Source organism: Neofelis nebulosa, chromosome 4 (assembly GCF_028018385.1).
Source record: "Neofelis nebulosa isolate mNeoNeb1 chromosome 4, mNeoNeb1.pri, whole genome shotgun sequence".
Taxonomy (NCBI): domain Eukaryota; kingdom Metazoa; phylum Chordata; class Mammalia; order Carnivora; family Felidae; genus Neofelis; species Neofelis nebulosa.
In genome coordinates, this window is record NC_080785.1 from 88896602 (window position 1) to 88923781 (window position 27180).

The following is a 27180-nucleotide window of genomic DNA, read 5'->3' on the forward strand; positions in this document are numbered from 1 at the left end:
AAAACTGAGAACAAACTGAGGGTTGATGGGGGGGTGGGAGGGAGGGGAGGGTGGGTGATGGGTATTGAGGAGGGCACCTTTTGGGATGAGCACTGGATGTTGTATGGAAACCAATTTGACAATAAACTTCATATATTGAAAAAAAAATAAATTGGTACTTGAATCAATAAAAAAAATAAAAATAAAAAAATAAAAATATTCTTAACTCTTCATTTTTAAATATGACTCTAAACTATACCATTTATATAATGGCAGAAGTGTAAGGACAGATTTTTTTATATTACAATTTTTATTCTGACTTTTGTATAACATAAAATGTCCCTTATTTCCCTATTTTTTGAGAGGACTATCATCTTCCTTTTGCATCTATTCCTTAGGTGTAAGTTATAATTTTTTTGTGTGTTTAAAGTTTTTATTCAAATATAATGAAAAGTGTTCTATTAGTTTCATATCCCTTAAGGTTTAAATTATGTCATTCTTCAAGGACAAGTTCAAATGCCATCTCCCTCATGAAATGTTGCTCTTCATATCCCTCAGCTGAAGTGACCTACAGTGTCCTTGGCACTGTCATAGCATCTTCATTTCATTACAGCCCATTACATTCTCTTTTTAAAAAATGTTTTTAATGTTTATTTATTTTTGAGAGAGATAGACACACACAGAGTGCGAATGGGGGAGGGGCAGAAAGAGAGGAGGCACAGATTTCAAAGTAGACTCCAGGCTCTGAGTTATCAGCACAGAGCCTGATGCGGGGCTTGAACTCATGGACCATAAGATCATGACCTAAGCGAAAGTCGGACACTTAACCAACTGAGCTATCCAGGCGCCCCTACATTCTTTCTCTTTTTGTAAAAAAATATTTAAATTCCAGGAGCTCCAGGTGGCTCAGTCGGTTAAGGTTCTGACTCTTGGTTTCAGCTCAGGCCACAAATTCATGGTTTGTACTGAGCCCTGCATTGGGCTCTGTGCTGACAGCAAAGAGCCTGCTTGGGATTCTCTCTCTCCCTCTCTGCCCCTCCCCTATTCATTTTCTCTAACTCTCTCTCTCAAAATAAATAAATAAAATAAACATTTTATTTAAAATCTCAGTGTAGTTAACATATAGTGATAAATTAGTTTCAGGTGTACAATATAGTGATTCAACACTTCTGTACAACACCTGGTGCTCATCATGACAAGTGCCCTCCTTAATCCCCATGACCTACTTAGCCCATCTGCCCACTCACCTCCCCTCTGGTTAACCATCAATTTGTTCTCTGTAATTAAGAGTCTGTTTCTTTGTCTCTTTTTCCTTTGCTCGTTTGTGTCTTAAATTCCACGTATGAGTGAAATCATATGGTAATTGTCTATCTCTGACTTTTAGATGTTACTTGTGGGCAAGGGATCTAAGTAATTTTTATAAATATATAAAAAAGGTATATTGGTCTTACCTATTTTCATTAAGCAATGTTTTTTAACCCATTTTTAAAAGTTTATTCATTTTGAAAGGTAGAGGGGAAGGAAGGGTAGAGAGAATCCCAAGAAGGTTTTGTGCTGTTAACACTGAGCCCCATGTGGGGCTTGAACTCATGAACCTTGAGATCATGATCTGAGCTTAAATCAAGAGTGAAATGCTTAACCAACTGAGCCACCCAAGCACCCCAATTGGGCACTATTTTAAGGAACTTGCATGTATTCATTCATTGATCAGCACCTCTGAGATTAAGGTGCCACTATTACCCTCAATTGTATTCCCCACATATCCTAGCTTGGTGCTCTATATTCAGTCGCAATTCATTAATTTTTTAAATAAAATGGAGATGCTTTTATTTGGGATAATGTATTTTAGGCTCATTCAGATGAGTTTTTTTCCTCACTGTCAATATTATTTTAATTGCTTCATTAATAATCTGCTTTGTTTCCAAAAGAATTAAAGATGACTAAATCTTTTCTACAAAGGCACTTATGTAAACATGATGATGTCTTACAAAGGCACCGAATTGGATTGATGTAGCATAATCTACTATGAAAAAAAGCAAGAATTCAAATATATTATGTGAAATGGTGAGAAGGTTAAATGCTTAAAATTAGAAGTACTGACATGCTGAATGTTTATTACAACTTTTTTGAGGGGAGGGTTAAGGTTTCCCAGGAATCTCTCTTCATAAAATGAGAGCCACTTTGAATTCTAATTAGGTAAAGAAAATGAACTCTGGGTCTTTCAATATACAAACCATTTCAGAGTCAAGGTGGGGCTATCCTTAACGTATGAAGATGACATTATCATATTTTATATCCACAACTTCCCTGTTATCAAACAGATCATCATTAAAAATGAAGTAGCATCAAGCAGCCAGTGTTTCAGAGCATGACATAATCTACAGTTTCCCATATCACTCCAAGCTGTGGGAAGCGAGGAATGTATGAGAGAAATAAACAGCCAGTGCTGAAGCCTGGACTCAGGGGGCCTGTTTGTCCTGATGAACTGACATCTTTGCAAGTAAGTTCAAAGGTGGTAAATGTTTATTTCCTCTTTCACTTCCAGGTGTTGCCTGTGCTTTTCCAGTCAATCAACAAGGAAGGCATGTGACACCTACTCACATTTCTGGAAGGACATTCAGCGAGAGAATATGTAACTAACATGATACATTTGAGAGGTCCCACATTTCAATGCGCTAATTCTTCCCTGGGTGTTTTTCTAAATGTTTACCCACTTATTTGTTCTACAATAATCTGGAGGAAAAAAACACAACAATTTCTAAACACTTTCTCTGGGTGTTTGCCACATATTAGAAAGTTGAGAGTATTATTAAAGTATTATAAACTTGTTTCTTGGCTTCCCACAAAAAAAAACCCAGTTATGCAATGATGATATATCCATGGAAACAAATGACTTACCTTGATGATTGTTTCTGGGGGAAGCCAGGGGCTTTGGACAAAGGAGTTAATTTGTTCTCAGCTTCTCTCCCATTGTCTTTTCAGCTATGACCACTGAGGGAGAGGTGGAGTGAAGGCATTTATCTCCAGGCCTATTAAGGCATGCCAGGACCAGTTCTCTTATAGGATGGTTCCAGCAGGGCTGGCCTGAAGCCGGTGTGAGCTTTTGCTCATCCAGCCCCATATTTCATGAATTTCGTTTTATGTTGTTAGACAACAATCTTACTTCCACAGGAATAGGGGCTGGCCTGGATTCTGCCTTAGGTCAACAAAATCTGTTCAAAATGTACCTACCCATAACAAAGTAAAACCTCAGGTTCCCATAGCCGGTGGTGTCCATATATGGGGTGCATAATTTCCTTTCTCCATCTTTGAGGAAGACCATTGATAAACCTGATTCTACTGTTCCACATTCTGTACCAATGACAGCTCCCAAGATGTCCCACCTTAAAAAAAAATAAGAATCATTAACAGTTGGAATACTAAGTCAAAGCTTTATAGAGTATAACATTTTATTTAAAAAAATTTTTTTTAAATGTTTATTTTTGAGACAGAGAGAGACAGAGCATGAATGGGGGAGGGTCAGAGAGAGGGAGACACAGAATTGGAAGCAGGCTCCAGGCTCTGAGCCATCAGCCCAGAGCCCGACGTGGGGGTCCAGCCCACGGACCGTGAGATCGTGACCTGAGCTGAAGTCGGACGCTTAACCGACTGAGCCACCCAGGCGCCCCTAACATTTTATTTTTAATGAGGAACATTTACTTAGTAATTAATGATTCTGAAATAAAGATGTGGTACAACAGATCTTAAGTAATGAACAGACTTTTAAACATTCACAATTATGATTTTTCTGTAGAAGGATACATTTAATCAGTATTACATATAGTATGTCCACTACATGATAGTCTTTATTCTCAAGGTACTTAGAATCAAGATGGGGGTCAAATTTGAACTAAGGAAATAAGGAACCAGAAAAAACAGTATCATAAAATTATACGCATTTGTATTTTGCACATTAAAAATTAGTTATAGAATGTAAAGTGGTAAAAGTGGCAAGAGTATAGCAAATTTTCCAAAAAAGAAAAGACAAGAGTTAAACTAAATCATGTCAAAATATATATATATATATATTCAGATATACAGAGGAGAATAAAAATATCTAATATTTTTAAACTCATTTCTCCTTAGTATTTATTTCTGGTCATGTCTAATCTGGACATGGCTATTCACACAACTCACTTTCCCATGGATGGAGGAAACTAGGACACACAGAGGTAAGCAGCTTGCCTAAGGCCAACTGCTGTTTAGCTCTAAAATTGAGATCTTCTGTATCTCAGTTTGCTGTTATTTTAGTAGTTACAATTCTAAAGACTGTACTATGTCAGGATGATTATATTGAACCATTTTAGTTTATAATATATTTAGAACCAAGATGTTTAGGAAATACCCATTTTTTTTAACAGGTTATATTAATCATTCAAGAAACTCAAAAATAACTTTGTGAAGCAGCTCTTAATAGTGCTGGACCACTGTAAATTAACAACGAACCTCTCTTGACTCATACAAGAAAATTTCACACTGGTTCATTGGTCTTTTACTTGCTCCATTTATCCCAATTAAACCACTCAGCCTACTGATCCACAAAGCAAGTTAAGGTTATAAATGATGCATATGATGACTCCTTTTAGGCTTTATTTTTAAAGTGAAAAATTGAATTGAAAAGATGGAATTGTCATGGACTCAAAGAACCTTCTCTATTCAAGTGAAAAATGAGATTAGTAGTCTTTTTCTCATTATTAGTTGTGAATGAGTAACTCTTCTAGATGAATCTAAATGAATTATTTTCAAGACATCTACCACAGACAGAGCTATGTGAGATATGTTCAGACTATATGTTTTTTTCAATCTTTATTTTAAAGTCCAATATATTTAATTTTACTCTATATTAGTCTTTATTTCTCCCACTCTAACTATTGGCAGATAAAAAGTGAAATTATTTTCTTTAGAAACCCAAATATTTATAATCAAGTGAAATGGTAAGTTTAGTCTGCTTTGAAGAGAAAGAAGCAGAGATAAATCTAAAAAATCATTTTGTAAGAGTGTCAGTGATTTGAATAAATTATCTTGCATTTATTAAAAATTCAGTAGAAGCCTGTTGTAGCACAAGCTCATTCTTTCATGAATTTGTATAAATACTGGGTCAAGCTTAGTTGGAGACAAAGTACCCTTGAGGGGCCGCAGAGGAAGCCTTCCACTCCCCGCACTTCAGAGTCCAGATTGGTAAGGGTGCAAAGTTGTGGGTCTTTTCTAGTTACAAAAATGATATGGTCCCTGGCCGTTTCTTAATAATTACATGAAGTAAAATTATAACATATCCAAATCTTTGAGGCCAGCAGTGGTATTTGAAGAGTTGTATAGTTTTAGCAGTATCTTCGAAGGCATGACAATTTCCCTGAAAAGGAGTGTTACTTCTGTATGGTTTAAATTATGTTTTCCTGAGGTAAATGTGGTTGTATGTGAACTGCATTTGAAGGAACGTCTGCCTACAGGGGAGACACCTCTGCAACACAGCAATTTATATTTATGCTTTGATGACTAACTCAAAAAAAAGAACCCTATATTATTATAAATACAGTCATATCTATTATTTATAATAGAGTGAGTTGAAGTTGGAATACAGAAAAAAAAGTGTAATAATCAATAAAATGCCTTAAGGTAAGTCTGTTCCTTAGATATAGCAAGGTCACAATGATGTTTAATTTAGGTTTTTAAAGTATGACTTTCCACTATTGTGTCAAAAAATGAGGAATATTTTTGTAAGCAAAGATAATTTAAAGAAGTTTCTTAGCTGGAAACCTCTCTATCACCTATGTTGGAGTGCTTTGAGAATAGAATTAATTATGTTTTAATCAGCTCATAGTTTAATATTTTTAAGAACGATATGAGAGAGTAGAAATTAAATCTTTTCACACAAAAAAGATAAATGTTAGGTGATGAACGTGTTAATTAACTGGATGGAGGGAGTTCTTTCACAACATATACACGTATCACCACGACGCACACTTTCATTTCTCACAACTTTTTGTCAGTGATACCTGAGGAAAGCTGAAATTAAAAAATATTTCCTTTATAAACTTAAAAAAAGAATGAGATCTATTCTTTGAAGGGCAGTTTGGTAGTTAACTATCAAAATGAAAATAACATACATACATGTACATATATGTACCCATACGTATCCGATTCTCTTCTCTTTTAGAAATTTATCTTTCTTTTTTTTAATATTTATTTATTTTTGAGAGAGAGAGAGAGAGAGAGAGAGAGAGAGAGAGAGAAAATCCCAAGCAGAGCCCGACGCAGGGCTCCATCTCATGAACTGTGAGATCATGATCTGAGTCAAGATCAAGAGTCAGATGCTTAACTCACTGAGCCACCCAGGCATCCCTAGAAATTCATCTTTCAAAAATACTTTAACAAGTACACAAAAATTTTCATTAAAATACCGTCTCATTAAAATACTGTCTATCAATAGGGGTACAATTAGATAAACTGGTACATCTTTTTTTTGAAATAATGATTAATATTTACTAATTAGAAGATACATTCGAGAATGTTGTCAGTTTTTAAAAAAATCAAGTTGTAATATAGTATACAAAATGTGATCTGTCAGGTGGTGTGTGTGTGTATGTTTGTGTGTGTGTGTGGTCACAGAAAATTTTCTGAAAAAACATGTGTGTACATTTTAACTCTGAGAAATGGGGTTAGCATGGGAGAACTTTTGATTTTTACTTTATCTTCTTTGCAATAAAAAAATAATTTTCAAAAAAAAGAAGAAAGGCATTCAATTTATGTGTATTATAATTCAGAATGGAAACTTAAATTATCTCATTCTAGGTTGATAAAAATAGTAAGAATATGAACACAGACAATAGAAGCCATAATTTAATCAGACACATCTTTTTGTTTATAAATATTGGCATAAAAGACTCTAAAGGTAATAAAACATTTCACATTACCTATGAAGATTTGTTTTATTATATTTTCCAGAATATATTAGATCACCTAAAGTTGGCGACTTTAGGTTTAAGCTAAGATATAGAATAAAGACTGGCCAAGAAATCCCACATTTACCAAACTCATAAGGTTTTTTAATCTCTACGAATTCTCTGAGGTTAAATAAGTTCATTATATTCATAAGGTCTCTATTTGGGATAAATTCTCTATTATTTAATAAGGGATGTGCCATAGAAGGGTAAAGACCCTTCCACATTCATTTATATTCATGAGGTTTATCTTGAGTATGAGCCCTGAGAGGTCTAGCAAGGTGTGCACTTCGACTGAAGCCTTCTCAACCTTCGCATGTAGGTTTTTCCCTCTACCATGACAGCTTAGGTGAAGGTAAAGGATGAGCTCTATTTGACAGCTTCCCTGCATGCACTGCATTTCAAATATTCTTTTCTTCGATTGGTTCCCCTGTATTTCACTCAAATTCAATTTTGTTTTAGGTTTTTATTACATGCATTACATTGATTTACACTCTTGTTGGAATAACATTAATAAAGAATATTGTCTTCAGAATGGGAGAAAGCACTCAGCTTTCTCACCAATAAGACAGAAATATAACCTAGGCTGGAGGATGTTTGGAGAAAAGAATGTATTGCCTGGGACATGACAAAATCTCAATAAGTGTTAGTTTCCTTTTCTCCCCCCTGTAAAACGTGGTGCTATCTTTGTTTTAAAGTAAGGCAAAGAGGCAATACAAATGAATTTCTAAATTATAATGAGTATTTTTATTTTTTCATATGATAATTAGCAGAGAAACAGTCCTGGACAAAGTTGCAGTACAATATGCAAGTGTTACTACTTAATCTTTAAGCAAGGGGATACTTAGCTGCGAGAAAAATTGTACTTTATCTATCTATGAGTCTTTGGTACTGTTTATGATTTTTGTCTATAATATCCTGGGCCCCTTGCTTTATTATTTTGTTATCTAAATGGTCAAGTGGGTTTTGCTTTAATAAAAATGAACATGCTTAAGAAAAAACAAGATCCACTCCATACAATATTAACTCAGACTGCCAACCTATCTTCAGTCTGCTTACCTTGAATTATAAGCTTAAATAAAATCCTTTAGCTTTGTAAGCATTTTTGTGAAACATATTCTAAGTCAGAGGGAACATAATTCTTCTGGGTAGGAAAGAGGGAGGAATTTTTAGAAAATATAAGATGATGCTCCCCTAATGTGTTTTTAAAAGGAGGCATCCTTTCCTTTTATAGTCCCAGAATTCAATCTATGGTCATTTTATCCCATGAAGTTTCTAGTGAAGTGCTGAAATATGGAATTTACTGTAATAGTGAAGAGTTGTAGTTTGAGAAATAAACAATTCAATAGTTTAAAAACAAACAAAAATTTCTCAACAGAAGACCATGGGGGAGGGGAAGGGGAAAAAGTTAGAGAGAGAGAGAGAGAGAGAGAGGCAAACCATAAGAGTCTCTTAAATACTGAGAACAAACTAAGGGTTGATGGGGAGGTGGGGAAGAGGGGAGAGTGGGTGATGGGCATTGAGGAAGGCACTTGTTGGGATGAGCACTGGGTGTTACATGGAAACCAATTTGACAATAAATTATATTAAAAATAACTGTAAAAAAAATAAAAAAAACAAAAAGAAAATGCAAGAAGGTGCTCAAATTATTCTGAAGAATTCTAAATTATTTTATTTTATTATTTTTTTAATATTTATTTATTTCTGAGGGGGGGAGAGAGAGAGAGAGAGAGAGAGGGTGGCAGAGAGAGAGAGAGGGAGAGAGACAATCTGTGCTGACACAGCACAGAGCCCGATGTAGGGCTTGAACTCACTAACCATGAGATCATGACCTGAGCTAAAATCAAGAGTTGGACGCTTAACATACTGTGCCACCCAGGTGCCCCTAGAAATCTAAACAATTTTAAAGCCAATTTTTTTTAACGTTTATTTATTTTTGAGACAGAGAGAGACAGAGCATGAATGGGGGAGGGGCAGAGAGAGAGGGAGACACAGAATCGGAAACAGGCTCCAGGCTCTGAGCCATCTGCCCAGAGCCTGACGCGGGGCTCGAACTCACGGACCGCGAGATCGTGACCTGAGCCGAAGTCGGCCGCTTAACCGACTGAGCCACCCAGGCGCCCCTTAAAGCCAATTTTTAATAAAAGCACCAACTTACACTGAAGGGGCCATAATGGAGATTGTTCTTGTTGGTCTATACACAGGTTTGATGTTCAATGGTTATACGTAAGATTTTTTTGCTACTATTTCTCTGGAACAAGGTAGCCAATATAAAATTGCTTAATTGAGTTTATATTGCCTTTTCTTGTTCCTCCCCCCACCCACCACTGGATAACATTCAATTTTAAGAAAGACATTTTGAGTCAGCTGTAGGTGTGATCCACTTAGCAAGCAATGCCACTGAAACACATAATACTTCGCATTTTAGTTTCTTTGTAGTAGATCATCTATCAGAGACTAAGCCATGGCTGACTTCAGAAAACCATTGTCTGTGCTCAATTTTTTCTATAATCTTAGACAAGCTGTTTTTTTAAACAATATATATCTTGAAACAGCTTCTTCAGAGCAACTTTATAAAACAGTTATCCTAATAGGGTATGAATGGCAGTAGAAAAGCAATGGAAGTTGGAGGGAACTGGAAGTAGGTTAGTAGTTTAAAGACTGCTCTCTCTCTCTGACCATTGAAAAAGTCAGCAAAATTAAATATGAGAAAGCAAATTTGTCCTCCAAGCATCTCTTCTATGTCTTGCTGGTATACTGGAATTCTAGGTATTCCATCATGTGCAGTATTTGCCACTAGTTGCTTTTAATTTTTTTTATGTTTATTAATATTTGACAGAGAGAGACATAGACAGAGAATGAGCGGGGGAGGGGGAGAGAGAGAGGGAGACACAGAATCCAAAGCAGGCTCCAGGCTCTGAGCTGTCAGCACAGAGCCCAACGCGGGGCTCGAACTCACAAACTGTGAGATCATGACCTGAGCTGAAGTCGGATACTTAACTGACTGAGCCACCCAGGCACCTCTGCTTTTAATTTTTAATTAGAGGAAGACTCAGGGTGCCTGGGTGGCTCAGTCAGTTAAGTGTCCGACTTTGGCTCAGGTCATGATCTCATGGTTCATGGGCTTGATCCCCATGTTGGCTTCTGCACTGATAGTGTGGAGCCTGCTTGGTATTCTTTCTCTCTCCCTTTCTCTCTTCCCCTCTGCAACTCACACTTTCTCTCAAAATAAAATAATAATTGGAGGAAGACTCTACAAAAGTGATATCTGTGGCCTGGGAGAAGACACCCACATAGAGAAGTACAGTTGGAAATATTTTTTGAAGATTAAAAAAAGACATTTTATTTGTTTTCTATTATGATACCAGTATTCTCATTACTGAAAAATTGGAAAATAAAAAGAGTGCCAAAAAAATCACCCATAACCACACTATCCTAGAGACAAGAACAATTAATATTTTAGTATCTTTATTTCTAATATTTTTAGATGTATATTTCCAAATAGTTGTAATATTACATACATGGTTTTGTACTCTGCCTTTTTTCACTTACATTAGTAATGTACACATTTTCCAGGCTATTATTAACTCATTATAAATAAGCCACACAATATTTTATTATGTATATACCAAAAAAAACTATATTTAGTCATTTTTCTATTTTTTTTAAGTTTATTTATTTATTTTTGAGAGAGAGGGGTCTACGCTGTCAGCACAAAGACCAACACAGGGCTCAAACTCACAAACTGTGAGACCATGACCTGAGCCAAAACCAAGAGTCAGATGCTCAACCAACTGAGCCACCCAGGTGCCCCATCATTTTCCTATTTTTGAATTTCAAAATATATTCACACATAGTTATACTACTTAGCATACTTTATAGGCCTGAGGAGTTGTCAATTCCCTAATGCTCCTGAATGTGTTTAGAGTACCGATAACTCCAAGCCATGCTTCTTGGGGTGTCAGAGTTCTCTTATTTCACAGAAATTCCTAGATACTCAGGAGTGCCCTGTGGCCAGTGTTTATCAGGTGAACTACTGAGGAAGGGTTGTGGAGAACAGACAGGTCGAAAAAGTGAGCATCTAAACATCTCAGTGTTAAAAGCCTCCTCTGATACCTTCCACAGAGAAATCACTGGCCAACGTTGTACCAAGCTGTCGGAAATTAAATCAATTTGGAAGGATTCCGATTTCATTTTCGTTTTCTCTGTGACCTCAATAAAGAAGATGCTATCTTGGAAGGGAAGCCAGTCACTACATTCTGGATGCTCACACACACAGACAGCTGGTTTAGAGGCGGGGGAGGGGGGCTATTAACCTACTCAAGGATGGTAAAACCAAAAGCAAAGATGGTGTGTAAATGTCCTGAAAATTAAAGGTTTAGAATTTCTATGAAGGAGTTCCAGAACAATATAGCACTTACTTTTTAATTATTTGAAATTTTACTGTTTATATTTTTAAAAAATTTTAATGTTTATTTATATATTTTTGAGAGAGAGAGAGAGAGAGTGAGCAGGGGAAGGGCAGAGAGAGGGAGAGAGAGAATCCCAAGCTATTAGCACAGAGCCTGATGGGGCTCAAACCCATGGACCGTGAGATCATGACCTGAGCTGAAATCAAGGGTCGATGCTCAACTGACTGAGCTACCCAAGTGCCCCTGTTTATGTTTTTAAAGTATAAAAACAATTTGCTTAAACAGAAAGCAATGTTAGAGACCAGGCCAAAGGCAAACCAGAATAAGTAAGATGTAATAGATGTCTTTTAACAGCTTGCAACAAGATTACTCAGATCCATTTTAGCAGTTCCATGCTTTTAAAATATATCCAATTATCATTTAAACTAATATGGTCTTTTTTCTTAATGACACTCATTGGTTTATTTAGAAAATCTAATTTAGGTTTCATTGGCCTCTTCAACTTTGTGTTTCTTCTACATCTCATTAATTAACTCGAGTATAATTTTCTTTGAGCACCACTTCCCTCATATCCCAACACCAAGTATAGGTGGAATAACAACTAATTTTTAAGTTTTTTGATTGCTTATTATGTGTGATACATTGTGCCAAGTGTTCCGTATATATTGTTGCATAAAATGTCCCCTTTTAGCCCTTTAAGCTTAAATTTGAATTTTATTTCATCTGATTCAAATATCTGATTTTAATATTCCTCCTTCTTTCGTGGCATTTGCCTGGTATATTTATTTCTGTACTTTGATTTTCAATTTCTTGTGTTATTGCAAATATATACCTTATTGTTAAAAACTTACTTTGAAAATATCATTTAATAAATCAATATAAGTCAGTCAAATTTATTGGGTTACTGATAAGTTTAGATTGATTCCTGACACATTGCTTTCTGTTTTCTATTTACTCTTTTTTTGTTTTCTTTGTTACTTTCCTGGCATGTATGAGACTAAGTCTCCCTGTGTCCTAAGTCACACTGATGCTTTAGAAGTTTTAGGGCCTATATTTGGCTAATCTAATTTTTCAACACACATATTTACACGTAAAGTTTTCTATTAACTTTATTATTATTATTAACATTAAGAGTTTCCCAGGGACGCCTAGCTGGCTCAGTCGGTTAAGCTTCCGACTCCTGGTTTCAGCTCAGGTTGTAATCTCACGGTGTGTGGGTTCAAGCCTGCATCAGGCTCTGCACTAACTGCATGGAGCCTGGTGGGATTCTCTCTCTCACTCCCTCTCCCTCTGCCACTCCCCTGCATGCTCTCTCTTGATCTCTCTCTCAAAATAAATACATAAACTTAGAAAAAAAAAAGAGTTATCCCAGATCTGTATCCTCACTCCAAGCAAGTTAGGAACTTTGGCAGTATTTTACTTCCTTATTCTCCTTCTCTTCTTGTCGCTTTCCCACTGTACCCCTCATGTTGAGGTCATCTGGGCTTTAATTCCAAATTTTTGTTAAAACTTTTGAATAATCAATACTTATTCAGACTGAGCTACAAGCTTTAATTTTTTTTCCTTGATCAAAACTCTTTCTTGAATCTATCCTATTTCTCTTGGATTAATTTCCAGGAATATATCTTCTAGTAGTTCTTTCAGAGAGGATTCAGGGGGGTAGTAAACTTTCTGAACCCTTGTGTCTGAAAAGGTTTTTGTTTTTTTAATATAAGTATAATCGACATAGAATATCCTATTAGCTTCAGGAAGAGATCATGGTGATTTAATATTTTTATGTATAATGAAAATACCCCCATGATTAGTCTAGTTACCATATGTCTCAATACAAAGTTACTATATTATTGACTCTATTCTCTATCACATACATTACATGAAAATGTAGAAAGAAAAGTAACAGCAAAATCCCATGTATATAATATCCAACTTTAATAATTATTGAGTTGCCTGGGGTTTTTTTGATACTGAATTGCATAGGTTCTTTATATATTTTGGATATTAACCTCTTATTGGATATATAATTTGCAAATATCTTCAACCATTCAGCAGGTGGCCTTTTTGTTTTGTTGACGGCTTCCTTTGCTGTGCAAGAACTTTTAGTTTGATGTAATTCCATCTGTTTATTTTAGCCTTTGTTGCCCTTGCCAAAGGACACTGGTCAAAAAATACTACTAAGACCAATGTCAAAGACCTTAGTGCTTATGTTTTCTTCTAGGAACTTTATGATTTCAAACTTACATTCAAGTCTTTAATCCATTTTGACTTTATTTTTGTACATGGTATAAGAAAGTGGTCCAGTTTCATTCTTTTGCATGTAGCTGTCCAGTTTTCTCAACATCATTAATTGAACAGTCTTTTTTCCATTGCATATTTTTACTCCTTTGTCATAGATTAATTGGCCATATAATTGTGGGTTTATATTTCTAGGCCCTTTATTCTACTGCATTGATCTATGCATCTACCTATTTTTATGCCAGTACTATACAGTTTTGATCACTATAGCTTGTAGTATAGTTTGAAATTAGGGACTGAAAAACTTACAACTTTGTTCTTCTTTCTCAAGGTTGATTTTATTTATTTGGGGTCTTTTTTAAAATAAAAATTTTAAGATTTTTATTCTATTTCTGTGGAAAATGCCATAGGTATTCTGATGAGGATTGCACTGAATCTGTAGATTGGATAATATATATATATTTCAGTAAGATTTTTCTTCCAATCTATGAACATGATATATACCTTTCCATTTGTTTGTGTCTTCTTCAATTTCTTTCATCAATGTCTTATAGTTTTCAGAGTAGGCCTTATACCTCCTTGGTTAAATTTATTCCCAGATATTTTATTCTTTTTGATGAAATTGTAAATGGGATTGTTTTCTTAATTTCTTTTTCTGACAGCTTGTTATTAGTGTATAGAAATGCTACAGATTTCTGAATGTTAATTTCATACCCTGCAACTTGACTAAATTAACTTATTAGTTCTAACAGTGTTTGGTGGAGTCTTTAGGGTTCTCTCTCTATAAACTATCATGTCACATGCAAACAATAACAGTTTTACATCTTCCTTTCTAATTTGGATGTCTTTTATTTCTTTTCCTTGCCTAATTGGTGTGGCTAGGATTTCAAATACTTTGTTTCATGAAAAGAGGTGAGAGCTGATATACTTGTCTTGTTCACAATCTTAGAAGAAAAGCTTTCAGCTTTTCAACCTTGAGTATGATTTTAGCTGTGGGTTTGTCATTTATGGCCTTTTTAATATTGAGGTATGTTCTCTCTATACACACTTTAAGAGTTTTTATTATAAATTAATGTTGAATTTTGTCAGATGTTTTTCCTGCATCTATTAAGATGAATTTATGATTCTTATTCTTGGTTTTGTTAATGTAATGTATCATGTTGATAGATTTGTGGATGTTGAACCATCTTTGCAATTGTGGAATTAATCTTACTTTGATCATGGTGTATGATCATGTTAGTGTTGTTGAATTTGGTTTGCTAATTTTTTTTGAGGATTCTTGCATCTATGATCCTTAGGGATAATGGCCTGTAACTATCTTGTGTGTGTGTGTGTGTGTGTGTGTGTGTGTGTGTGTAGTCTTCGCCATCTGGTTTTGGTATCAGGGTAATGCTGGGCTATAAAATGAATTTGGAAGTGTTCCTTATTCTTCAGTATTTTGGAGTAATTCAAAAATGATTGGTACTATTCTTTAAATGTTTGATAGCACTTACCTGTGAAGCTGACTGGTTCTGGACTTTTATTTGCTGAGAGTTTTTTAAAATTATTAATTCAATTTCATTACTTATAATTGGTCTATTTAGATTTTCTATTTGTCATTCAGTCTTAGAAGACTGTGTTTCTAGGAAAATATCCATTTCTTCTAGGCTTTCCAAATTATTGGTATATAACTGTTCATAGTAGTCGATTTCTGTGATGTCAGTTATAACTTCTCTCTCATTTCCAATTTTATTTATTTGGGTCTTCTCTTTTTCTTGATGATTCTGGCTAGAAGTTTATTGGTTTTATCTTTTCAAAGAACTAGCTTTTAGTTGCATTGATATTTTCTATGTTTTTTGGGGTGTGTGTGTCTCTATTTCATTTATTTCTACTCTATTATTTTCTTTTTTTTAACTAATTTTGGGCTTTCTTCTTCCTTCTCTAGTTCTTTAGGTATAAAGTTAGATTACTTATTTGGAATTATTTTTGTTCCTTGAGGTAGGCTGTATCACTATGAACTTCCTTCTTAGAACTGCTTTTGATGTATCATATAGATTTTGAAAAGTTGTATTTCCATTTTCATTTGTTTCAAAGTATTTTTTGATGTTCTCTTTCCTTCATTGACCCATTGGTTATTTAGTAACTACTTAGTCTTCCTGTGTTTATGTTTTTTCCTGTTTTGTTCATGTAGTTGATTTCAAGTTTCATATTTTTATGGTTAGAAAAGATGCTTGATATGATTTCAGTCTTCTTGAATTTACTGAAACTTGTTTTGTGGACTAACATATGACCCATCCTGGTGAATGTGCCATGTGTACCTGAAAAAAGTGTGTATTCTTCAGTTTTTGGATGAAATGCTTTATGTGTATCTATTCAGTCCATCTGGTCTAATGTGTTGTTTAAGGCCAATGCTTTCTATTGATTTTCTGTCTGAATGACATTGAGGTAAGTGGGGTATTAGAGTCTCCTACTTTTATTGTATTGCTGCCAATTATTCCCTTTATGTCTGTTAATATTTTGCTTTATATATTTAGGTGCTGCTATATTGAGTACATAAGAATATCTTTTTCTATCCCTTCACTTTCAGTCTGTGTGTGTCTCTGTATCCAAAGTCTCTTTTAGGCAGCATATAAAACGTCCTATTATTATTATTTTTTTTTAATCCACTCAGCCACTGTATGTCTTTGGACTGGAGCATTTAGTCCATTTGCATTTAAAGTAATTATTGATAGGTATGTACTTATTATTGTCATTCTGTTATTTGTTTTCTGGTTGTTTTTATAGTTCTTCTCTGTTGCTTTATTCTTCTGTTGGTCTCTTCTTTTGTGGTTTGATGGGTTTTTTTTCAGTGTTATGTTATTTCAGGATTATTCTCTTTATTTTCTGTGTTTCTACTGTAGGTTTTTTGGTTATTTACAAAAAACACGGTCACCATGAGGTATGTATATATATATATATATATAGCAGTGAAAAGATTTTTGTTTTTTCCTAATTACTTGTATGATAATTGGAGAAGAATTTTATGTTCTGAATAATTTTTTCAGAACTAGATAACTTCTTCATTTTTTTAAACTTGAGCTTAGTGCTACCAAGAAAAGTATGATGAAGCTCATTTAGAAGCTTTTTGGGTTTCTGCATCAGTGTTCTGAAGTTTCTTCCTGGTGCTCTAGGACTGGCCATTTTCCCATTTATCTTGCTAAACATTTCATTCACAGGAACTATGTCTTTTCTTTATTCTTTTTTCAATCTTGGCAACTTCAATAATATCTTTGAATATTACATTCCATCTATTCTCTCTGACCTTTCTTTCAGGAATTCCTATTTTTCTAACATCAGAAGAGCCAATTTCTCTCCTATATTTTACATCTTTTTTCTGATATCCAGTGGCCATAAGTTTTGGATAAATTTCAAGACTCAAATTTATAGCTCATTAATTTGTTCTTCAGCTATGCCTATGCTGATATTCAGTGGAGAAGAAAATCCATTAAATTTGTTTTAACAATCATATACTTTCATTTCTCACATCTCTATTTTTTCCTCATAAAATCTGTTTTAATTCCTCAAATGCAGTATGCTCTCCTATCCCTTTGAGGATATTAATTATGCTTCTTATAAAATCTCCATTTGTTTATTCTGCTACTTCTATTTTCTCAAACCTTAGTTCTTCAGTTTGATGATTTTTTTAAATGGAGGTGATTTTCCTAAGATTTGTTCATTTTAGATCATTTGCTTATATTTGTATCTGCTATTATTTTTTTCATTTTGGTGTAAAAATGGCCACAGATTGGGGCAGATGGACCTTTAGGGGGGACTACAATGAGAGGCCTCCATTCTCCTTGAGATTTCCAGTCACCTGAATTGCCCTGCTTCTCCATTCCAACTGTCCACATTCATTGCTTGTTCCTGGGAGCAGAAAAGCCTCCCTTTGGAAGTAGGTGTATTGAGGGGCTCACCTTCTTGGCAGTCGCTACAGCAGTGCCTCAGAGCCCCGTCCTGATTCCTGTGTCCAGCATCTGTGTCCCAGAGCACTGGTGAGACATCTTTTTTAGTGTCTTATCCAACATGCGTTTGGGGCTATAGTTTCCTCCTTCCATCAGATCTTTTCCTCTTCTCTCTCTCTTTTTGTACAATCCTTTATAATTCCTGACCCAATTAGGCACATTTTCTTATTTTATAATGTCATTATAGATGTTTGCTCATTTTCTGTAATCTCTAAGGACTTGAGACATGTAGATATGTCTCATATAGATGATTCAGTATTTGAATATTCATTACATATGTGGAGTTCCTCTTTAACATGAATACTCTAGTGACAACAATGAAACAGGGTTTTTTAAAAGGTATTTCAATAGTAAAAACATACAATGTTTGCATTTGGGATAAAAGAGAAGTATACAAAATCTATATTATAGCAGTGTGTTTTTCTACAAAGCTCCCTCCCACCTAAAGGCAGTCTCAGCTAGGTGAAATATGGTAGTTGCTAATTAAATGATGTGTTTGTAAAGTGACGCCAAAGTTCAGAAAGACTCACATAAATTATCAGTATACTCATTAAAATTTCTCTCTTGCTGAAGTAACAGATGTGTCTTCTTTAGGAAAAGGAGAAAAAAACCTTCAAGATCCCATTTAAAAAAATAAACCTATCAACACTGGATTTAGGGCAGCTTTGAGATATGAGAGGCAAACAGCTCTTGCCTCTTTGTGATGTGAAATCAAATAGCTGGACTCAAATGGTAGGAAAACAGGAATATTTGGGAAAGTGGACTCCAAAAATAGTCGTAATGATGGTGGCTTTCTTTTCTTTCTTATGAAGTGTTTTGAAATTATTAGAGAGGACCACATATTCATTTTTCTCTTTCACAATTCTTATGGAAGAAAAACACAGTTAATAGATGTGCAAATATTATATGTGGGTTAACAATTTAATTAACTTATTTATTCTTTAATTTTTTAGTTTTTAAAACAAGTGACCTCAAAGCTAGACAGCTCAATCAATTCTAATTTACTATCTAAGTTTTCTGTCTATTTTAGCATGTGGGCCAGTAATGATAAATTGTCAGTGTGGGTGATAATGATTGAGTTGAAGAATGAGACAAATATTTAGTAAACCTGGCTGGTTAAACAAAACACATCAAGATTTCACTCCCAAATTCCTAATCGGGTTTTCTTTGTCAGTTCTTACCCTAGGTAAAAATATGTCACATTAATTTGATTTTGTGACAGGATTTCTTTCCTGACGCTATGATTAAAAACTATCATGACAGCATTCTTTCCTAGACCAATAAAGCCATTTGGGAGTGGGTGAATGCAGAGAGGGGACACGGGGACACACACACACACACACACACAGGACTAAACCAGCATTTTTATCATCACTGCAACCACAGAAAACACTAGATCCTCTCATTATCCTTTTATGCCTTTATAACATAATGCCAAGTGGGATGACTGGACCACCAGATGAGAGCATAAATAAGGGAAATCTGGGGGGTGTGGCCTGCTATCCTAGGGGAAAAGCTGCAAATAATCCTAAGATGTAGTTGCTAGAATCATGTACTATTTTTAGAACCTGGATGAATTAATTGTATACCAATTAGGGTGGCACAGGTGCTTTTATCAAGCACATTATTTTGTTATTGGAACAGAGATCTGCTGACAATGCCAAGGCCTGAAAGTATTAGCCTTTTAACTGTGACCAAAAACTCTGATATATCACAATACTGAGAAGTGGCCAAAGAGCATAATTGATACCACCTGAGTCACTGAGTGGATGGAATTTGTTCTGATGTTCTTCTGTGTCTGTACTGACTTGAGCTCCTTTTTATTTAAATTGTTTTAAGTTTATTTACTTATTTTTGAGAGAGACAGAGAGAGATAGCAGGGAAGGGGCAGAGAGAGAGGAATAGAGAGAATCCCAAGCAGGTCCACACCGTCAGGATGGAGACTGATGTGGGGCCTGAACTCATAAACTGTAGGATCATGACCCAAGCTGAAACCAAGAGTTGGACACTTAACTGACTGAGACACCAGGTGCCCCACTTTAGTTCTTTTTTCAAGCATAAATACTTTTGGTTCTTTTTGTTTTGGGGGGGTGAATGATATGGTTTAACCACAAATTCTCTTATATCACCAGTACTCTGTGAAAACAGAATGTCTGCTCTGTTAATTGGAGTAATTTTTTGCTAGCTATGTCTCTGCACTTGTAGAGTAATTTTCTAAGATATACTGGGTTTCTTCTTATATAAAATCAATTCTTTTCTAAGCCTTATTCATGGTTTTCTGTTTGTACTAAATCTTCAGTTATATTACTAGGTGATTATTGGATGGACCATTAATCCATTCAAAAAAGCTTTTCTTTTGTTCTCTTATAAATGATTTTGATGATGCAAGAAGCTGAAAAAAAATAGAAAGAGAGGATGGTGAGATAGGGGATAGATGGGTATGAAGGTCATAATTAAAAACATTTTGAGGGGCACCTGGGGAACTCAGTCAGTTGAGCATCTGACTTATGCTCAGGTCATGACCTCACAGTTCATGAGTTTGAGCCCCCTGTCAGGCTCTGTGCTCACAGCTCGGTGCCTGGAGCCTGTTTCTGATTCTGTGCCTCCTTCTCTCTCTCTGCCCCTTCCCCTCTGGTGCTCTGTCTTTCTCTCTCTCAAAAATAAATAAACACTAAAAAAATAATAAAGAAATAAATTTTATCGGAGCACCTGGGTGGCTCAGTCGGTTAAGCGTCCAACTCTCAATTTTGACTCAGGTCACCATCTCATGGTTCGTGGAATTGAGCCCCACAATGGGTTCTGCTGACAGCGCAGAGCTTTCTTGAGATTCTCTCTCTCCCTCTCTTTCTGCATTCCACCCCCCTCCACTTATGCTCTCTCTCTCTTTCTCAAAATATATAAATTAACTTTAAAAAAATAAAAATAAATTTTATATGGGACTGGGTATCACTGGGAACCACTGGAGTCCCCAGGGGATGTGGGGGACATCCAATGAAGGGGATGACTCATCACTACTGCATGGATGATATTAGCTTGGAGAGATGGACGAGTGAGGGTCAATGAGTGTCTTGTGCTTCAAGATTCGGGATTCTCTTATAGGCAGTCAAGCTCCATAACCAGGAAAGGGTTTTGAATTGGTCTTTTGTATCAGGAATCAGAAAGAGAGAACTGATACGCTGGTGATGATTCTTTATCTCCAAAAGACAGGTAAAGAAGCCTTGCTTGCATTGTCAAAATTCTGGACCCCATCAAAGCCCACCCGTTTGTAAGGGGATTAGAATGAGCCTTGTGTAGGATCTCCTGGGGGAAATGAAATGTAGATGTAGATGAAATAGGAGAATAGTAGGTGTGGGTCCCTCAAGGAGAAACCGAAGTCACACTAGACATGGAACTTCAACGGTGCCAGGAAGCTTTATGGACTGAAGGGCCTGACCATCACTGCTAGGCTCTGAAGGAATTGGCTCCCTTAAAGTGTGAATCTCCCTCAGAGGCATACCTGGCCTGCCCCACAGGCTGGACTTCCCTGAGGCAGTGAAGAGCCACAGCAGAAATCTAGCTTTCAATAGTGAAAGACCCTGATGTGGCAGCAAAAGGTCACAGGGGCAGTGGCAGCTCAGGCTGCTGGCCAGATTTCTATCCTGTTGGGTCTGAATGCACTCCCAGGCAATGCATGGGAGGCACGGAACCCAAGAGAGCCATGGCCTTCTTGCACTCTTGGGCACTTCTTGCCTTTTGGATCCATCCGGTTTTGATTTTATTTGTTGAAATCAGAGAGACACGACCACCTCAAATGTTGTGTTCTGGAAAAAGTTTCTCAAAGTTAACAGTTAAATTATTGCTATTTTATATTCATTATAGAATTATACTTTATGTTAACTTCATTCATCTCCATCATAGTCTTAGAAAATATACACTAAACAATAAGGACCTGATCACATGTGTTTACTGAAAAAAAAAAAAAACACTTCTAGAATTTCCTTCCTACTCACACTACCTTATAAATTTAGATTCTCTTAACCTACTAACTTTTTTCAACTTTAACTTCCGGGAATATGCTCCTCAATTAATAGGAACTATCTTAGGGACACAAGACCCAGAAGAAGGCACACAGCTCAGAATGGCCAGAAAATACCACCACCAAACCTCCCTCATTGTTTTAGCTTTCTTCTTCTTCAACGTCAGTCCCATATTCCTTTTGTAAAAATCTTTCAAAGATAAATTTTACTCCCTAAACTATTTTTATAGACCAAAACCACATTCCACAGAAAATCAGGTAGCAGCATCTATAAATCTCCGGCTCCAGGAAGACAACTGCAAGTCTCAATGTAACAGCAGTGGAAAGATTTTGTATCCTATACACAATGAAAAAGACTTAGTCCCAGTAAAAGCTGAATAAATGAAAAATGAGATAGAAGCGTTCAGCTGAAGTTAAAAGGTATTTGCAATTATAAAATTACAATACACATAAAAATAGTTGATTATTTAATAAAGAATGCTTAGGACAAGTGTGACCCATTTGTCCTATGATAAGAATAATCAGCACTAATTTAACTATGCTTTTGCTATTGAGTAATATGCATTTAAAATATGTCCAGTGGAATAAATATAAGTGCTATGCACAGCATGGGAGATAGCAATTACTTACCCTGTAGGCTGGCTCTCAAATTCTTCTGACCACTGCTCTTGAATATCTTCTGTAGAAAGATCTACATCTCGGGTGGTGGCAAAATTGAACTCACTGCCTTCATTTCCATGGAAATAAATGGAATTCCCATCTGACTGACAGCTATGCTGTAGATGAAAAGAGAACATGGGGTGGCTGTTGAATTGGTTTTGTAGCTGTATCTGTCTTACTCATGTATAATTAGAGTTTTTAGAGAAGTCATTATACTATTCCCTCTATGATGGACTCTCAAATCAGAAGAGCTTGTTACCTCTTTTTTTGTCTTATTTAATTCAATTACAATTTCTTTCTAACTTATTAAGTTATCACAAAAAAGGAGTCAAGAGGCTATTTGAGCTTTGCCACTCCAGTCTTCAGTATGAAACAAGAATATTTTAATTGGCATAATTTCCCATCTTCGCCCAGTCCTTGTCATGGGAATTAAGTGTGATAATGACTTGTCATACATTTTCAATACCGTGCTTATGGGCTAAATCACACTGACCTTTTCAATATTCTATATATTTCTGGCTTGCCATTCACACCTTTCACAATTTGTCTGTAAATGGAATGTGAGTAGAAAAGCCAGCTAATCAAAACAGGGAATACAGAAAAGGTCAAAGTAATCCCTGATATGATCGTATATTCTCAGCCACCTTTTGAGTAAAAGTTTCTGACAAGACCTAAGTAGTGTGTGATGCTTACAATAAGGAGCTGGGAAATCAAAATCTTTGTTATTCTCCCAAAGAGCACAAGGTTTACAAAAAATTTAAAAACAAAGTATTTCTTGTGATACTTTTTTACCCTATAGTTTTTCAGCTTAAAGTGAATAGTCAAAGGTAAGATCAAACTCTGAGAAAACTGAATGTTTAGTTTTTAAAAAATGTAAGTTTTTAATAACTACTTTTTGGTAGTAAGTCATATTACAGAAATACTAATAAAAGAAAGATCAAACATTCTTTTAGGCTTTATATATTCTGAAAATGAAATAGAAACGAAGGAAAGTAATTGGACAGAAAATATTGGGTCCAGCGACTCTAAGTTCTACAGAGCAGGGATAATGTCCATTTTGTTTCTTGCTGTAAATACAATGCTTGGCTTATAGTCGGAATTAAAAAATATTTGTTGAATAATTCAACAAATGAATGAATGAATTATATGGGCTATGTCTTTTCAAGTAATCAATTAATCTTTTATGGAGCACTCACTATGTAGAAGGTATTAAGGAAGGCATTGGAGAAAGGAGTTTATAATGAAGTATAATAATACATAGTCTTGACTCTCAAAAAATCCCAGTCTCATTGAGAGATACCAGAGATATTTCTCAATGCTAGAAAGCAGATGGTAAATGCTAATGAATGAGACAAGGTACGAATCACTGTCCAGGGCTGGTCTAAATGCATAGGCTTCATGGATGAACAGGTCCTCAACTTGCTTTAAAGGACAGAAAAAGATCCAAGTTGAATGACACATATGAATGAACAACAAAGGTGATAAGTAGGCAAGATTTGGAGAATTAGACTGGAGACTAAGAGTAAAATCTCAAGTAGTGGTCTAAGAGATCTCTATCATATTCTGTTGGCAGTGGTGTCCTAAAATAGGGGAGTAATGTGTGCAAAGAAATGTTTTATGGTAATTAAACTGGCTATGGCTGATAAAATCAATTGAGGGAAGAATCAGAGTACTGTACTGAAAGAGTAAATAAAGCTTCCAGAAGCTTTCCAGAAGTTCAAGAGATTCAGAGCATCTGATCTTGGGGGAGTCATTTCACAGCGCTAACACATAAGGCTCACTCACAGAGCTTGTCATCATCTTAGATCATACTGTAATGTATAGTATGCATCACCTGCCTGAGAATCTTCTTCCACCACAGTGAATACACATTATTCATGGATGCTAAACTGAGCTCATTATATGTGATCCTTAACCCACACAAACCAATCAAAACTAGGGTTCAGTTTATTTAACAGTAAACAGAAACTGTCAAAGGCAAAACTCAAGAATCTACTACTCTTATCCTGTAAAGACCCCAAATGCTAACTAGAAAAAGATTACTTTCCTAATAAATCCACTGAACTCTAAATAACGTTTTTCACAATTATCTTCACATTCTGGAATCCTGAACAACTGTCATGTATGTTTATCTGTAATTAATATAAGGACTCTGGTATCAGTGCAAAGGACACATTTAGTCATTGTCTAAGGAAAAGCCATACATGAAACATCTTTGTGTATGAACACAGAGTAATTTCGTTACAATTTACACAATAAAAAGAGTGATCACTTAACATGAAACCTTGGTCATTACTGGCTAAATATCAATTTAATTATTTAAATTTTGGTTCCATTTGCTTCAGAATTGTTTGTTAATATTTTAAGACTCCGTGTTACAAATAGTTGTTTTGCTACTCTTCAAAAATTTACATTATTAAGGTATTTGATATATATTTTAATTTAGCTGAGTTGGAAAATTGAGGTTAAAAGAGTCGTGACAAAACTAGATATTGTTTAACTGCATATTGTTAAACTTATTTCAAAAAATTAAAATCAGTTGTTTTAGAAAAATAGAAATAATTTTAAAGGATCTTTTTGTTAGTTATTTTGCTGTTATGAAATACATTTGGTAGTTGAATAGACCATTTGTAATTATATAATTATTGAAAATTATCTACCAAATATACATTTTTGACACTGTAATTACAGTAGTGCCAGCATATGAAACACATGTAATATTTATCACATCAAGAATAAATGAAGCAATTTAAAAAAAATAGTAATACCTTAATTGAACGTTAATCAATTTTCATGCTACTATGATAGGATATAATAACTAGTAGAATCTGTCTTTGGCAAGTTTCCATGAAGGATATAATGGTATAGTTTTTAGCATAGTTTTGTTATTTCAATAGGGAAGGAGCTGTTTTTTAACAACTTGTAGTAAAAGAATAATAATGCCAAATCTAAATCCAAACAAACAGGGCAGTGGTTTCTAATAGTGTTAGCCTTTGCACTGCAAATCTCCTAATCCTGTCTGTCAGGTTTAAGAGAAGATTCACAGTTAGCTCTTTTCTCCCTTCCTAAATAGGCCCAAAGTCCTCTGGGTGTAGAGAAGAAGTACTGATCTTTGAATATTCTCTTCTTCATAGTCTTAGTGCTGCAACATGTTACCAAAAAAAGGGTTGTGACATATGCAAAGTAAACAGCCACAACCCAGCAGGAGGCAGCCCAACCTCCCCTAGTTCTTAGCATGATGGGGCTGTCATTTTCTGGACAGTAGGGCCTGGAGATGCACAGAACACACACACACACACACACACACACACACACACTCACACACGCGCACGCGCGCGCGCACACACACACACACACACACACACACACACAGGGCAACGGATGGCTCCTCGACTCCCCACTGTGCTGAGGACAGCAAGACACAATTTTTGCCTCTGCCATTGTGAGCAGAACCCAATGTGTTCAAAGTTTGGAGTGAGGGTAATGCCAACCAGCAAGGTAATTTGGCCTATAAAATAGAGGATAGTTTGTGTGAAACTGGTGCATTCCTGAGCCATCTGAGCAGGAATGGGCAGGGATGGGCCTGAGAATTTGACTGTATACTGACCCTGTACTTAAGAATCCTGTGAAAGGAGGGGAGGTGTGCCTGAGTGGCTCAGTTGGTTAATTGTCCGACTTCGGCTCAGGTCATGATCTCACGGTTCATGGGTTTGATCCCCGCATCAGGTTCTGTGCTGATAACTTGGAGCCTGGACCCTGTTTTGGATTCTGTGTCTCCCTCTCTCCCTGCCCCTCCCTGCTTGTTCTCTCTCTCTCTCTCTCTCTCTCTCTCTCTCTCTCTCTCAAAATGAAATAAACATCAAGAAAAAAAAAGAATCCTGTGAGAGGCAGAGGGACAGTTTAGGGTTCTCATTCTGAGGATTCCTAAATCAGTTACAAGGCAATTTAGAGTTTCATGTGATTTCTATTTTAGGATTGGTCACAGGGGCTCAAAATCTTAGAATGGGCCTGGTTTCCAAGATATTCTCCAAACTAAGAATTTATGCCTGAATGCATTTGGATTGGGATAGAATCCCTGGACCTCTGCTTGTTTGATACGGCATCTCTGCTTCTGGACAGGAATTCATGGCCTCCTTGGTTATGGGGTTGCTTGAACCCTCCCCTAAAATCTACCTCAATTAATTCAGCACTTACATGAATTGAGGAGATGAAAGTTGGAAAAGAACAAAATACTAGAAACCAAACACAATCAAGATGGCAAAGAATGAAAACTCAGTTACTGTCCATCCTCAAGGAGTTTGAGGAAGGGAATCAGAAGGTGTGTTCAAATACATTTACTCTACTTAATAGCTACGCGTTTTGCATAAGTCCGTTACCCCTCTAGGCCTCAGTTTCTCAAGCTATAGAGTAGTATCAATAATATCTATTCCCTACAGATGTTGTTAGAAGCACAAGTAATATTGCATGTGGAAGTGTGTTTTTAAACTTCTGTTGGTATAAAATAATCACCATTTTATTTCTGAATATATATTTTTGCCAAAAATAAGATATTATATTCCATACTCTTAGCAGTAGGTGATAGAGAAATGGAAACATATTTAAATCTATTTTTAATTGTGTTTCTCATTAGAATAGTCATTAAAATTCTTCAGATCAACTTAAAACCATTAGTAAAATGTGAAAGAATATGACCCACAATATCATATGGTAAAAATACTGCAACATTCATTCACTTTAAGAGCAGATAGAACCATCAATTAGAACTTTAAAAGTCCTCCAAATTTTGGCAGATTACCAAAAATTCTCCAAGGACAGGAAAATTTAATAATGCAAGATACTTGTTGCCACTTTTCTTACGGAAGAACTTGCATTGTATATTATCAGTATATTATGTTTAAGATCCAAGAAAAATGCACATTGAAAGT

General features: G+C 35.6%; 1 protein-coding gene across 3 annotated transcripts in view; it reads right to left on the reverse strand.

The window, feature by feature from the left end:
* RELN (reelin) overlaps positions 1-27180 on the reverse strand; it is a 537501-nt gene that overhangs the window by 193857 nt on the left and 316464 nt on the right. For all 3 annotated transcript variants that reach the window (XM_058725343.1, XM_058725345.1, XM_058725342.1), the window contains exons 11-12: positions 22226-22371; positions 3211-3362 (exon numbers count right to left, since the gene is read on the reverse strand). In XM_058725343.1, coding sequence (XP_058581326.1) covers positions 3211-3362; positions 22226-22371 — 298 coding nt within the window. The remainder of the gene's footprint in view (positions 1-3210; positions 3363-22225; positions 22372-27180) is intronic.